Raw genomic sequence first — 15,315 nt, forward strand, 5'->3', positions numbered from 1 at the left:
GAGAGATGCCTTCAAGTGCTGACGGAAAGTTGGACACTCAGAGGCAGTGCAAGTATACACCCAAAGAGTTTACTTCTACTAGATCTAATGTTTATGTGAGACTTACTGGTATCTCTGAACTGTTCAGTGAAGAAGTTTCCAGGATTACAGCTGAAAATCTACTTGGAGGCAACATAGAAATCCAAGAAACCTCCCCAGATAGTTTTTGTTTTCTTCACAATATCTAATAACATATTCAACTGCTATCAATGCTGAGAGGTTTGTGTTTGTCTGATAGTCCTCCTGTTCCTCCAAACTTGCCCCAAGAAAGATTTAAGAGTGTAGACTGCGCTTGCAACGGTTTTTATTGCTGTTTCTTATCACTTCATTTCATTTTGTGATGCTAAACAAACAAAACATAATTTTTACTTTTTGCTTGTGAAACAACCCCACAACCCTGCAAAGATGAACCGTCACAGACAATAGACGGATGACTAAATGTATTACTGGATTGCTTCTATTTTATCCACCATAATAAACAATCTTTTTGGGAACCACAAAAGATTTTCAATGGATAACAGTTTTAATTTTCTTCTGTGGTTGTGAAACCGGAGTAAGTTTCACATGAATGGGTCAGCTGCCCGCCTACATGAGAGAGAGCGGAAAGGCTACCTGCTGAGAACATTATTTTATGCATGATTCCTGATATGCATCTGAACTCGATCTTGAGATATCAAAGGGCTGGCACATAGACATCCAATTCATACTTTCATTCCTCACTCGACTACGCAGACTTTATCGCCACAGCAACGGGCTCTTCTCCCACGGTAACACATCTTTAAAGTATCCTGAGGTCAGAAGTGAATAGAGTCTCTCACATTCATATTCCACTTAGGTGTGCTTGTGTGGCGGACAGCAGCTGAATTGTATAACTTGGACTTTAGTCAGGAGTAATGGTAGCTATTATTTATATAATATAACCCACCAATATACTTGAAGGATTGCGTTTTACCACATCTGTTCTCTGAGATCAGGCAAATGTTCCAACTTAAATTTGCGAATAACAGAAGCTAAACATGTCAGCTGGATGGAAAATGAAGACAAAACTTGTGTATGTGTCGATCAGTTTAATGCTGCAAACAATCGTCCTGCTGGCTTTGAGTATCACTTAACGATTGAGCACAGCAGGCCGACAAACCCATTGTGCCTCTGTGCAGAAGATTGTGCTTGTCATAGTGAGTTGATGCCAAGGTGCAAGTGACTTGTCTAACATCTGACAACAAAGGGCTGAATTATCTGTGAAGATTCATCGATCACTCAGCCTCTTTATCTATTAGAAATATGACATACAGTTTGACCATATGACCTTGGTTAAGTACGAATAACGAATCGAACCATCTAGGTTCACTCCAAAGCAACAAAGCCAACCATTAAAAGTCTTAGAATCGGAGTGATTAAGATTCACAATGGAGAAAAGATGAGAATAAGACCCAGGTTAACAATCACTGGGATTCCTCTTAAGCAAGTCCACTGTGAACAAGTCTTTATCTTGCATTTTCATTATTATCTGTGTAAGAAGATGTCCCTTGATGAGTGAATGCAGGCATGCAAAATTATCTCAGATGTTTTAACTACTGCAGCTGCATTGCTTTTGCATCACACTTGGCACTCTGCACCGAGGGTAGTGAAAGAATATCTTCCTAAGCAGAGTCCAACATTACGTAAACCATGGTTCCGCTGCATCAACATCAGCACCAGCAAAGGACTGGGATATAAATAGGTCTTCCTTTTATCGAACTCCCACGCCGGTGGCTGACACCTGCATTCTCTGCCGCAGGCCTAAAGATTCATTGAATAAACGGAAGGTCGATGTCAAAGAGCAGAAGAGGATACTTCAGAGGAAAGGGAAGAAGGAGAGAGAGACAGACCTGAAGAGGAAGGCAGGAAAGAATTTTTATGGAGTGCAGCTGAGAAAGTGTTCCCTTCACTTTCTTGTCCTCATTTCTCTATTCAACCTTCTGAAATCACACATTTAAGTCTCACTATTTTCCTGAATGCTGATCCTACCCCCCCTCATGTTAGATTTTCATTCTCTCTCTCCCTCACCCACTTTTTCTTTTTCACTGGCATCCTTTTAAATTCTGTGACTCTTCTGCAACCACATATATATATCATCTTTCTCTTGCGCTCTCTCTCTCTCTGTCTGTAAGCCACTTGTTACCATGGCAACCCCACAATGGGTCTTATAACGCTAATAAGTAGAGAGAGCTGAGAGGATGAGGAGAGTAGCAGAAGAAGAAGGACAAAAAAATAATAGAGAAAAAATTTAATGGAAATATAAATGGGTGCCAGTCTATTCCGGGTGTCGGAGCTGCAGGCGAGCAGAGAGAACAGGCAGAGAGAGAATACCAAAATTCTGTATGTAAACATATTTGAAACACGCCATGAATCATTAATGTACAGCAGTGCCTATATGATATGAAAGATTAATTTAAATGTACTTTTCCATTTGTTTTCTAATAAATCAGCAGAGAAAATGAGAGCCCAATCATTCCTCTGTGGCCTAAAGTTGTTTCAACAGTAATATGTTTTTTTAAGATAAGCATAATGGGACCTTTTTAAATAATGCACATAATAATGTAGTGGCAGAGTATTAAAAAACACCACTTCATTACTAGTTTGTTAAGTTTGCCACGTTTAAAGGAAAAATATGTAGCAGCTTTTGAGTAATGCAATGGAAGAATGGGATAGAGGTAATCCATTCCTATACTCTATCTATATCCACTCCAGTGCCATCCATTTAGATTGTTTACACTACATTCAGATACTTGCATTATATTACTACTGTTAAAAAGGTAATGAGCGTTTGGGGATATTTAATGAATTGTTGAATCCATTCTTGTCCCTTCAAGTGGATCTGATGCTCATTTTTTATTATCAAAAATGTTCTTATTTTATACACAAGATTTGCAGACAAAACCAATATGCCAGAATAAATAAAATGTACTGGTGTTACTTCACTGATTGTTGATGAAACCCTAGTCGTCATCATTCCTGGTGACTTCCGACACTTGAAACTCTGCTGGAAGCAACAGTGTTTTCACAATAGATTGACAACACTGTGATCAGTGATTGCTCAGTTGGCCTCATCCTCAAGAAACATCAGCGTCAGGCATTTGATGCTTCTGTGACCTCAAGAGGGACACAAGAAACTCTTGCATAAAGAGCATGGCAATACTTCAACAAGAATAGCAGATGAATGCCTCGCATTGAATTTTACATATGTTTACGCGAGTGTTCTTGCACCTGTGGATTGATAATGAGTGTTTTTCGTTTGAGGCACTGCACAGATCAAAGTCTAGCCAAGCCTCTGTACTGCTTTGAGATGGCACACACACACACACACACACACACACACACACACACACACACACACACACACACACACACACACACACACACACACACACACACACACACACACACACAACACACACACACACACACACACACACACACACACACACACACACACACACACCAATATGCCTCCCGCCCAGCCGACTTCCCCTGCCCCTTCTGTTGGAGCCTGATACCAGCGGGTGAGAGCAAGGGATAAATATATTCACAATTGTGCTGCCAGAAAACTCCACCAAGGCCACCAATTTATGAACAAGTAGTCCAATCACTATGGAAACATGACTCAGGTTATGACATAATAACTCAAAGGTTTTAACCAGGCAATATGTCATATGAGGCAATGGAAATTTAGCAGAATGCAAGACAGTCAGTGACAAATGTATGGTGTTATTATGAGAGTTGTAAAATAGTTGGATAAATATATAATCACATAAGAAATACATGTGAATACTAAACATGTTTGCATTATTTAATATGAATGATTAAAATCAAATTAATAATTAAAAGCACCGAAATGCGCACAGATCGACTTGACTGTGAGACTCTAATGAGAAATAAACCTTATTCATTGAAATGATTATTCTTGTTGGAAGAGAACTTCCAAACTCAGTGGGAGGATGTCTCGCGATAACTAACAGTGTTTAATCTCGTCTGACAGTTAAAACAAGAGTCCTCACAGGGCTAATAGACAATCTGTGACTGATGTCTTAGAGCCTAGTTACTGAGACATTTTTCCCCTGAAAGTGTTTGTTTGCATCTTTAATTCCAGTCCAGACTAGCTAATAAAACACAAGTTAAGAAAAGTTAGCAAAAATACATTGATAAAAAAAAAAGGTATTGTGAAGTCCTGTCACAATGGGTCAGCTAATCAAAAGATTTCAATGGAATTCACTTGTCTGGGAAATTATTTATAAGATTAACATGCTGATAATACCATGAAAAGAAAGTGACATTCAACAATTAACAAAGCAGTGCTGTCCCTATAATAGCACTGCAGCTAACTCACTGAGAGACATATTTGCTTTTATTAAATCTCCTCTGTTGAATAGAGACTGCTCAACAAAAGAGAATTAATGTATTCATACATATATTACAATATTGAAATATACTGGTATCAAGAGTTATTTCTTCAACTACAAACATGGTATCCAATAATTAAACTACATATTTTTCATGTTGCTGCATGAGAATACAACGTTCCCTCAACGTAGAAACTCTGCTTAACCCCTTGCTAATGACAAGAAATATAGGTGTGAGATAAAATAGGAAATACTGGTTTTTATTTCATCTTGCTTAGGTTTCAGCTGATTTGGTGTGGCCTTTGCTCAACACTGAAATTTTCATCAAGTCATGATGCTCCTTCAACCCAGCAGTAGGTCCATCATTAATAAGTCATTGTGTGCAGCCATACATTTATATAAGCAACCCGATCTAAAGGTCAAAATCCATAGGATTATTCTCAGAGTTTGTTTTAACTTTCCTCTGATTAAAAAAGGTTGAGCTCACAATGTATTCCCAAAGCTAATGTCAGAATATTTTGGAACCAAGACTATTTGGAATCAAAACCTTTCTTCCCCTGTGAAAAATGTGTTTCATGGAAAGAACTCTCAAGTTTTTCCACAGGAGCAACTTTATTAGCTTTTGAAGATGTTTGCCTTTTCCCTCTGTTCTGGAGTATGACAGGAGAAGAAATATGATAATATGATTTGGGGTAAGAGATTTTTAAGTTTCATTGGTTTCAAAAGTGGTAAGAAATGGAACAGATTCCATCAATTATTAATAGTCAAACATTGACTCAGCGTAAACTTCTCCCTATGTATTATGGACTCGCTATGACATCACCAGGCTTCACCAGAAGTGAACGATTTCAAACTGATTGTCCAATTTTTGCGTTAACTAGTTTAAAAGACTGCATCTTTCATTAGTATGACATTGTTCAATTAAAATTATATAACAATATATTCTTAAGTTTTTGATAATTGATCAAATGATGTCAGTTCTTTTCCCAAAACATTGATTCTAGAATTTTAAATCTTAATATTTGACTCCGGTTTTCTGCTTTTCTTCATCTTCTCTGTTAAGAATCTTTTTAAGCTTTCAGACCTTACATTAACTTGTGTTTTTGGAAACTGTCATTTTAAAATGAAGTTTTTGATTTAATTATTTTGCTTTATAGTCAAGAGAGCTGACATTAAGTGACAGGAAGGCCTTCTTTGGGTGCAATTCCTGCTGAGCTCAGGCAGGCCTGAGGCTCATGCTTCATTCTGGCTGAGTGTTGGCATTTAACAATAATTGCTCTCCCACCCTTCTGCCCGGTTCATTAGTCGTACCCGTAAGCTGGCAGTCGTCGTTGGAGCCTACAGAGTCTTCCTGGTTGGGGCTGATTGGGGGACTGGCAGGAGGGCTGGTGCTGAAGCTGGCGTAGCCCAGGGACGAGCTCACCTCGCTGGGCTCACAGCTGTGGTTGACCGGCCTCTGGACATCTAGGGAGGAGGACAGGGAAGTGCGCTGCTTGGGCTGCAAGAAAGACAACAAGAAGAGAAGGGAAACAGTAAGAGAGATGGAAAATTGATATGCTAATATAGCAATGACACCCTTATGTGTCATTTTTGACTTTCTTTTCATGATTTTTATTGCACCTTAAATTTAAAAATCCAAACCAAATACTTTTGATACTTTGAAAATGTTTTAAAGCTGATTATTTTTGTCTCCAACAATGTGAATTAAACACTTCCTGTCAAAAATTTTCTTTGCTATTTTGTTCCATTATGAGACTTTTCATAATTATTATTGTAAATCTTTATTTTCACTGTCTTAATATGGCAAATGTCCTTTCATCAAGTCTTGAAATGTTGCTTTTAAATTAATGTCCCATTTGTATGCAGTCATACAGTTTTTCCCTCTTCTTCACTAGTTTGTTCAGGAATTTGAGTTAGGGTTAAGGTTAGGTTGTACTTCTGCATTGTTAATACTGTATTTATTATGATACAGTGCCCTTAGTGAACAACTGCATGAAAAATATAACAAAATCATAAGGATTACACAACAGGCATTGATTGACGTTGTTTAGAATGATAAATGACATAAGCAGCTGGACATCTCCACCAGGTGATCAGGAAACATGAAACCATTCTAAACAGGGAATGATTTTGCTGTTGTCAGTTCACCTTCAGTATGTCACACCACTACACACCCAACTGGACAGCTCAGACTTGTGGACATCAAGTCTAGGTGTCATAAATGACATGTAGTGTTATTGCTCTGCGAGAGTATGTGTCATTGTTGTAAGTAATGGCTCATTGTTAATGACACCTTAACATGTGCATGACCTAAGACTTAAATCAGCATGGTTTATGTGACATAAAATATGAATTTGAGTAAGAAGAGAGAAAAAGGGAGAGAAAGTGAGAGATAGATAGAGAGCGAGAGAGTGAAGTGAAAAAGGGAGATAGAAAATCATTTTCTTGCAGTGAGACAGGTGAAAACTGAAACTGTCGACTGACAAGTGGTACACGCATCTTACATAATGAGGCATTTGCAGTTCTCAACAACCTGCTGCTGTGCCTCACAAAGCCATTGCACAGTCAGAACCCTGCTGATGTGTGCATGTGTGGACAGAAAGTGAATCAACACCACAAACCATTAGGGCAAAGCAAAGGTGCGATGGGAACACACAACAAGCAACCTTCACAAGACCTTCACTATCTCATTTGCGACTCGAGGCACAACAAAAAACCCAACTTGGGGAGTAAAAAGAGGGAGCAGAGGATGTGAAAAGGACGTGACAGCAGAGGAGGAAGAAAGGTTCCTTTTCAATGCATGGTTCCTCAGACAGACTGAACCAGACTGGAAAGAAAATCAAAACAAGAACTGGGAATCAAGTGAAGGGCATGAATAAGAAGAACTGGACAGGGAGAAATATTTACATTCCCTCCTGTCAGTGAGAGAAAAAATGGAAGGAAGAAACAGCAAAGGAATAATAATTATAATAACAATAAAAATATTTAAGAAAAAGATGAAGGAATTTTTTTATGGTCATTACGAGAAAGAAACGGAAGACAGAAGGAATTGAGAGGCAAGGATGGCATAAAAAATGAGCCATCCAAACTATATATTGATAGTTTTATAGTTTTATATTTTTTAAGCAAGAAGCTTAACAAATGTCTTTACAGGCACAAGTATCTCCAGACCAAGCTGGGACGGCTTCTTTGCGGTTGTAATGAAGCTAAACTTTCCTCAAGTGCAGGATGTAGCTTCCCATTTAGCTTTCTCAGGAGAGCAATATTGATCCGCTCATTTTACCCATGAATGACTTTCAAGGTCACTTAGTTCTGTTGCTATTTTTGTGTGTTTGTTTTCCAATACATGAGCCCACGACAGTCAGTTCATACCATTTTCACTCTCTGTTTGGCATCAGCAGATCAGGGAATGCCTACACGGAGAAATCCGTGCACTAATGTCTCAACCACAGCAGCCGGAGCGACTGGAATGAAGCTTGCGATGGTGGAAACCGACTTCTTTTCACCGGAGACTCGATCAATGGGGAATAACATTACATTACAGGACCAGAATTCTCTAGGGGCTGGAGGGGTCTAAGAGAGCTATTGCAGCAAGCAAACAGTCTGGACGGCCAACAGGGAATAGTGCTATGATGTATAAGTTCAACGGGGAATTACATTCTAGTTCACGTCAAAAATGAAACAAAGGTTTCTTTCAAAAAGCTAAAGGTGCTGTCTCTCTGTAGGAGTGCTTATTAAGAGCTCTCCCCTTCACTTATGCATTCACACATAGAACAAAAACGACACAAGACAGCTCCATGTGAGACTAGGCGTTAACAATGCAAACGGGCAGCAGGCTAATGAACATGTCATGGCCGATTGGAAGGGGATTAATGAGCGCAGGCAGTGGGAACCCACACACATGCAAACAGGTTCTCTGCGGCTCACTTAACCACAGCGGAAGACATTTTCCCCTGCCTGGAACAGCATCCTCCGGGGAAAACATGCCATTTATCACATCGCTAATGTGTGTTTGTCTTGGGTGGTACTAAATGACACACCTATTAGCTGAAAAAAATTCTAATTCCTCACCTAAGTAGAGGTGAGATGTGCTTTGTAGTGAAGTCTGCTTGTACGCCTGGAAAGGTGCATACTTGTGTGTGACGGTCTGGGTGGAAAATCATGAATAACAGGATAATCAATTATCATAATTTATCATGATTTAACAATCAAGAAGGAACAGTGCTGTCCCCAGATGATCAATGGACTTGGAAGGGAAAATGATTTTATTATTTTTGCATGTTAGTTGTTTCAAAGCCTGTTGGATTTTTAATTCCAAAATGTTCATGCCATTAAATCTTCTTATTGGGTGATTAATTTTACCATTTAATATGATCAGTGGTCTGAAATATAATTATCATAATGGATTAAGTGAATATATTGGATTGTTGGACTTATGAGTAGTCCAGAGTTGATGGTGCTGATTTAGATAACACACATGGGCATCGTCATTTTCAGTTTTTCTTTTCTTTGTCTTTATTTTGTTGAGATGAGACAATAACAGGGAGATAAATTCACAAGGCAATTGTGTTAACTGTTAGAAACAAATCACTAAATATAATATTGATATAAGAAATCTTTCAGACGGTAATAACAAATAGTAGAACGGTAGTGGAAGCACTTAAGGTTATAGATTAATTTTGTTTTACTGCTCTTAAAAAACTTTTTTTCTATGAAAATGTTCCCAAAGATAAAACACAAGTTTTTAAAATATATATCTAGTTGTTGTTTCACTTGATGTGTAACAAACAAATACCATACTAAATCCAAATCTAAATCTTCAAAAGTTGCTTGTTTTCTTTAAGTTGATGCCAAACTGATGCTTGACGAGCACTCACTTTTTAAGTTATCAAACTGGGTCTAAGTGTTATTGATGAACAGTTATGCGACCTGTTGGGTAGTCATTGATGCACTTTTACAATTTCCAGTCACATTCACTCAAAAAGTTCCACATGTGGGTGTTTGAATAGAACTGATACAAACAAGCGGTATTTTGGATAAATCAACAACATTAACATTGAAAATTGGGAGTTTCCTCATGCAGTGGAGCTGCTGTTTAAATTTACTGTTGATTGCAAAACCTGCTACTTTTAAGCTGACAGCTAGTTTTCTAAATGTCACTATTATGAATAAATTTTACTATATAAATTTCCACGGCCATAACTGGCTTTATTTTCCTCCCTTGGCCTGACTCCTGATTGCACTTTCAATCTGATTAAATAATTTTGTCCTTCATCAAAAAGTGATACGTTTTGAAGTTGGTCGGTCTGAAGTCGAAGTAATTCTGTGTTGTCTGCTGCCAACAGATAACCCTCCTCTACCAAAGGTATCATGCTACAGTTTTAAACACAGTCCACTCAAAGCAAGCAGTTCTATTGGTCTACAAGTAATGAGGTGAATGACCTGCATGATTTATTGATATTAAAACGTAACAAACAAATACTCCGAGTGGTGGAAAATATGAAGAAACGTCGCAAATGCCTAACCCCAAATGGACCATGCATGACCCAGACCTCTCCTCTCTGGCAACAGACAACCTGTCCACGAAACCCACACACTCCTGCTTGTATAGAAACTTTGAAATATTCAGGAGGAGTGCAGGAATCTTTGGCCATGATGTCAGGACTGAACTGACTGTGATGTGTGTGAGTAAACTCAATTTTCCTTCACCTTGCTGTCTGTATTTTCACTGTCCTTTCTAGCCAACCCCATCTGAGCTCAAATTGTTTATCGATCATGCATGTAAGGCTTTTATTTCGACATGTGTGGTTTTGCAGAGCCCAAAGCATTGGTTTGATAAAACCATTGAGCAGATGCAGACTCCAGTAGAATTTTATAGTGTACACCAGTGAGATTTTAACAAATTACGCACACATCCAAGCAAATTTGCCAACAGATTAACTGACTGGAGCAACACTGTCAGAGAGGGATCAACAAGCGACTGAGTATGTTCAGCACAAACATATCCTCAGCGGTTAACTGATTGATGAGTGTGAACAGATTAATGAGCTTGAAATGGCAAAGTGATTAGTGCATCTGTGTGCGTGTGTGTGCATGTGCGTGTGTGTGTCTTGCATAGAATGATCGGTATTTCTGAGTTCCACAAAAGGAAATGTTTTTTTTAATAAAATGACGTAATGGTTTACAAACAACACAGCTTGAAAATGTATTTTACATTTCAGTTGTTGTTTTAATAAATATTAAATATTAAATCAGTAGGGAATAAAAAACACAAAAATTGATAGCAATCATTTTATGTAATTTATAATGGAATACATTCTTTTGAATATTAATGAAACAATTCAGAAGAACAATTCTGAGACACTGAAACCAAACTAAGCTGAAAGAAAAACAACTTATCAAAATTAAAATTTTATTAATTACATCCCGCGAAGCAGTGATGTATTGTAATTGTCAGTGTTTGTGTGTTCGTCCACCAGATGTCTTCACAACCGTTGCAGATAGAAAGATGAAAGAAAAAGCACGTTACTCGGGTAACGGCTAACGGCATCTGGAAGTGCGCTCCATTCTGTGAGTCTTGGACTTCCGTGAGACACAAAGTGCTTTTAACAGTCGATAAGAGTGTGGGAAAAGGTAATACAGATAGAAGGTGGTTCAATATCAGTATGGGGAGGTTTCAGAAACATTTAAATTACCTTAAATAATTAGATAAATAGTTTGTCGCTCTATTGCGGAATTCGTTAATCGCTTGTTGTTCCTGGAACCCATTAACCGCGAGGAACAACAACGCACTGTATATCTTCTTAGGTACACATCTCTGAAACCTGAGAGATATAATCACATAACAAAAAGCAACACTTTCAGGAAGCCAGTGGCAAAAAAATATGTAGGTTAGGGTAAAATGTTGAATTCAGGGGTGTTGCAGGATGTTGCAGTCTCTGACTGCCTTGTTGACTGTTGTAATGAGTAGCACCTTATCTGCATATAAAGTTTAAATTAAAAAAAAAAATTTTTTGTTTAGTTTAGTTTTTTTGTTTGACTTCTAAAAAAAAAAAAAAAACATAAAAAAAAATGGCCCAGTATACATTATTTGGTTTGTCGACCAAACAACTACTTGCTTATATATTTACCAGGCACTTTACTAGTAGATCATCTACAATATCCTGGACTGAGTTGCAGATTGAAGTGTCGATACATAGCTGGATTTATTTTACGGAGTGAATTGCCACATACAGTGTATAACATTTTACATTTGTTCTTTGATTCGAGCAATAAGGGTACAATCAACTTCTCTGTTTCCTGTAGAGAAAAATGACAGTGTTTTTAATGAAAATTTTTTTAAAAAATGGTTTAAGAACCTTTAAGATCATAAGTACTGTATATATTTAAACTATAAGTAATTTGCTCAGCAGCATAATGATGGTGGTAATTTAAGAAACTTGTATCGCTCTGCCTCCACAGGGAATTACAATCTGCATTACCAGCCAGCTTCTGAAAGCTAGTATACAATTTCCTCCGGGATTAATAAAGTATCTATCTATCTATCTATCTATCTATCTATCTATCTATCTATCTATCTATCTATCTATCTATCTATCTATCTATCTATCTATCTATCTATCTATCTATCTATCTATCTATCTATCTATCTATCTATCTATCTATCTATCTATCTATCTATCTATCTATCTATCTATCTATCTATCTATCTATCTATCTATCTATCTATCTATACGTGTGTGATTATATTTCATACATTCAAAATTATGTGCCTCAAGTGCACTCAATCGCAATATGTAAAGATATCTGCTATCTCCATGCCAGTGAAACGCAGCAGAAGCTGGTCTTATCTGCAATGTGTCTGTGAATCTGTGGTCACGAAAGCTATCTGTTCTCTCATATGTTCATACATACATAAGTGAAACAGATTGCTTATGTGTCACAGTCGGTCTGAGTTCATTTAATGTATAATGTGTCATACTGGAAATGTTTTTCTGACCATAAAATAATCACAAAGTCCAAAAAAACCCAAACATCTCTATAAATCATTTTCAAGGAACACTGAACGCTCTTATCTTCACAAAGGTAGAATGTATTGTAAAATTACTGTATTAGGTTACATTCTAAATGAGCCTGATTTACTGGTGTCTCAATGTGATGAGTTTTTGTGACCTTTGTCACTGAAACTTCTTGGGCAGACTCGGTATTGATTTTTGTCTTTTCAGTGAATTACGTAATCAAAGCAAAAACGTGGATTGTTTCAATGTTTTCTTCCTTTTAAAGGCTGTGGTCAGATAAGTTATACAAATTTACTAATTATTATCACGGTATTTTGAATCGAGTTGTGATGAAGTTCCTCTGCACTGCAGAGAAGTCCTAACCCAACCCAGACTAGTTGTATCTCCTCAGCGTTGCCGGTGACTGGAGGTACAGTTCCCAGCCTGGATAAAATCTAAACTGCTTCTTCCACCAGGCGGTTGATCGTGATGGGACTCAGAGCACCCTTGAAAGAGCCCAGGGATGAGGCCGTTGAGAGGAAGAGTACCAAGAGCTAATGGAAGAGTGAGGTAGGCATAGTCGATGAAGCTATCAAGAGTCCTTAGCCTGCTAGGCGGTCAGTGTGAAAGCGACTCACCCCCAATGACACAGACAGAAGCACCAGGAGCAGGTTTGCACACCTTCAAGTGGAGTGACATAAGGTTCTAATTTTAACACTGTAATTGTCTATGAGATAAATGGATGCTAAATCAGAAGGGACACCAAATTGATTGAATGCCAATTCAGTAGCATTTTAGAAATGAAGCTAAAGATCAACACGGCGCTCCTGTCGATCTGACAGCAGCGTCTCAAAGAGCATTCAGAAAAAGAGTTTGAGGAGAACATTTTTTGACGTTAAGATCAACTTGGTTCTCACAATACAGAATTTTTGGAAAGTGAATTCATGGTTTTGCGTGTGTGCATACACATGTTTATCCAAATGTGTGTGTGAGACCATGTGATAGTCTGAGATATTGTATGACAGCCTTAGAGGATGCAAACACGAGTTGTGTCATGTGTTTCCCTAGGAGAGCAACGATTATCAAAATTAACTGTTGCAATGTAGAAACAGCAAAGTAGGACACTAAGCCAGTGGGTATGAAGCTGATAACCCCATGATGCTCGTCTGTTCTTTGTGATTCCTTTTATCCATTTGATTATCCTTTTGCTCACATCCCATCTGCCCCATGGGTGTGATCAAAAGCTTGCAGAGATCTAACGGATAATCTAACTTCAGGAGAGGCAACAGATGAAGAAATAAAATGACCCCAAACATTGAGGCCATGGATTCTGGTCTAAACAGCCCGCGATGGTTCTTTATCAGCAAACATGGCTTGTGGTCAGTGGTACAACAGAATTATTAACAGAGAAGCTGAATGATTTTTTTCAGACATAATTACTCAGAATAATGACTCAGAACTAATTTTTATATGCAGCCGCTAGCCTTGGGGAGCCGTGTCACAGATGGAGAGGGGTTTACACGCTGCAAAAAAAAAGTGCCAAGTATGGAGTTGCTGAGTCTCACAGTACTTTTAAAACTTCTACTCAAAGAGAATAAACTCTTTGGAATATTTATGTCCCCTTGTTTTGAGGCTAGGTTTATTCCATGCAAAACAAAATAAGACAAGACAAAGTAATTAGCAACACATGAATAACTTACACTCTAATATAATAAATAAACCTACTGTAAGATAAATCCACAAATTAATATTTCCAGACCTCAGCTTGGTTATGGAGAATTAAAAATTAAAAGACTGCGCAACATCTTGGAAAATCTTCTTCTTCGGTATCTTGGAGATTAAGATGAGAAAACTAATCATGATCGTGCTTAAGCTACTAAAATTTGAAGCTAAAATCAACAACTACTGGTTAGCCTTGCTTTACATGAAGACTTATAATAATATTGCAATTAAGTTTTAATGGAATTAATCAGCTGCTGTTTGTCATGCATCTTTTTATTTGACACAAATAAACAAACAGAAACACGTAGAGATAAATACGGACTAAAATGTCAGTGAGATAAAAAAGAGGAATAAGTAAAATAATGTTAATATTCTAATAAAGAAAACAGGGCATGTGACATTATGGCCGTCTCTCCATTCATCACACGCGTGTTTGTGAGCATGACGACGAGAGCATGGTGTGTTCTGGTGCGACAGCCAGTGGGACCACTAACGTAAAATGAAATGAATCCTAGAGTATTAATTAGATGCTATAAAACTGAACTCTGGTGCTCCTTGATTATGTCTGCTTCAAGCAGAGCGGAGGCCCACCGGGCGCCACATGTGATCCCTCAACGCACTTTAGATAATGTGCCAAAGATAGGACCAAAATGAAGAGGAGTGGGAGTGGGGTGAAGAAAATGACGGAGGAGAAAAGGATGTGGGGGAAGCATTAACGGAGTATGTAAAACTTCTTGACCAAAACTGAAAAAAAGAAAAGAAAACAACCCTCTTTTTTTTAAACAGGCCTTTAAAAAAAACCAGGATAATCATCTCATCCCACTGTCAGACACCGCGCTTATGTTTCCAATAATTAATAATTTATGACTCATCTGCAGACTAATCAAGCCCCTTGGAAGGATTTTTTTTTCAGCGTTGTGTCACACATCATTTGCAGACTGAGAAAACAACTGCCTTTAATTAAGAAGGTGTGAAATCATCCACAGTGGGCTTGTGTGTTCTTGTGTGATTCATTGTGCTCAAGCCACAACTGAGGTGGATTTGTCATAAAATTTTCAAATAAATCAACATTAAAGAAATTATTATCTATGCAAGATTTGTTGAGGTTGTGACCTCGTATGAGCAGTTACCTAGAAGTAACAGGTTTTAAAATAAGCCACGTATACATGAGTAATTTC

The 15,315-nt window shown here is 37.9% G+C and overlaps 1 protein-coding gene across 3 annotated transcripts in view; it reads right to left on the bottom strand.

Moving 5' to 3' along the window:
• The window catches only part of anks1b (ankyrin repeat and sterile alpha motif domain containing 1B), a 175,281-nt gene that overhangs the window by 58,408 nt on the left and 101,558 nt on the right, over positions 1 to 15,315 (bottom strand). For all 3 annotated transcript variants that reach the window (XM_068306593.1, XM_068306592.1, XM_068306591.1), the window contains exon 13: positions 5,730 to 5,916. In XM_068306593.1, coding sequence (XP_068162694.1) covers positions 5,730 to 5,916 — 187 coding nt within the window. The remainder of the gene's footprint in view (positions 1 to 5,729; positions 5,917 to 15,315) is intronic.

Source organism: Antennarius striatus, chromosome 22 (genome assembly GCF_040054535.1).
Source record: "Antennarius striatus isolate MH-2024 chromosome 22, ASM4005453v1, whole genome shotgun sequence".
Taxonomy (NCBI): Eukaryota; Metazoa; Chordata; class Actinopteri; order Lophiiformes; family Antennariidae; genus Antennarius; species Antennarius striatus.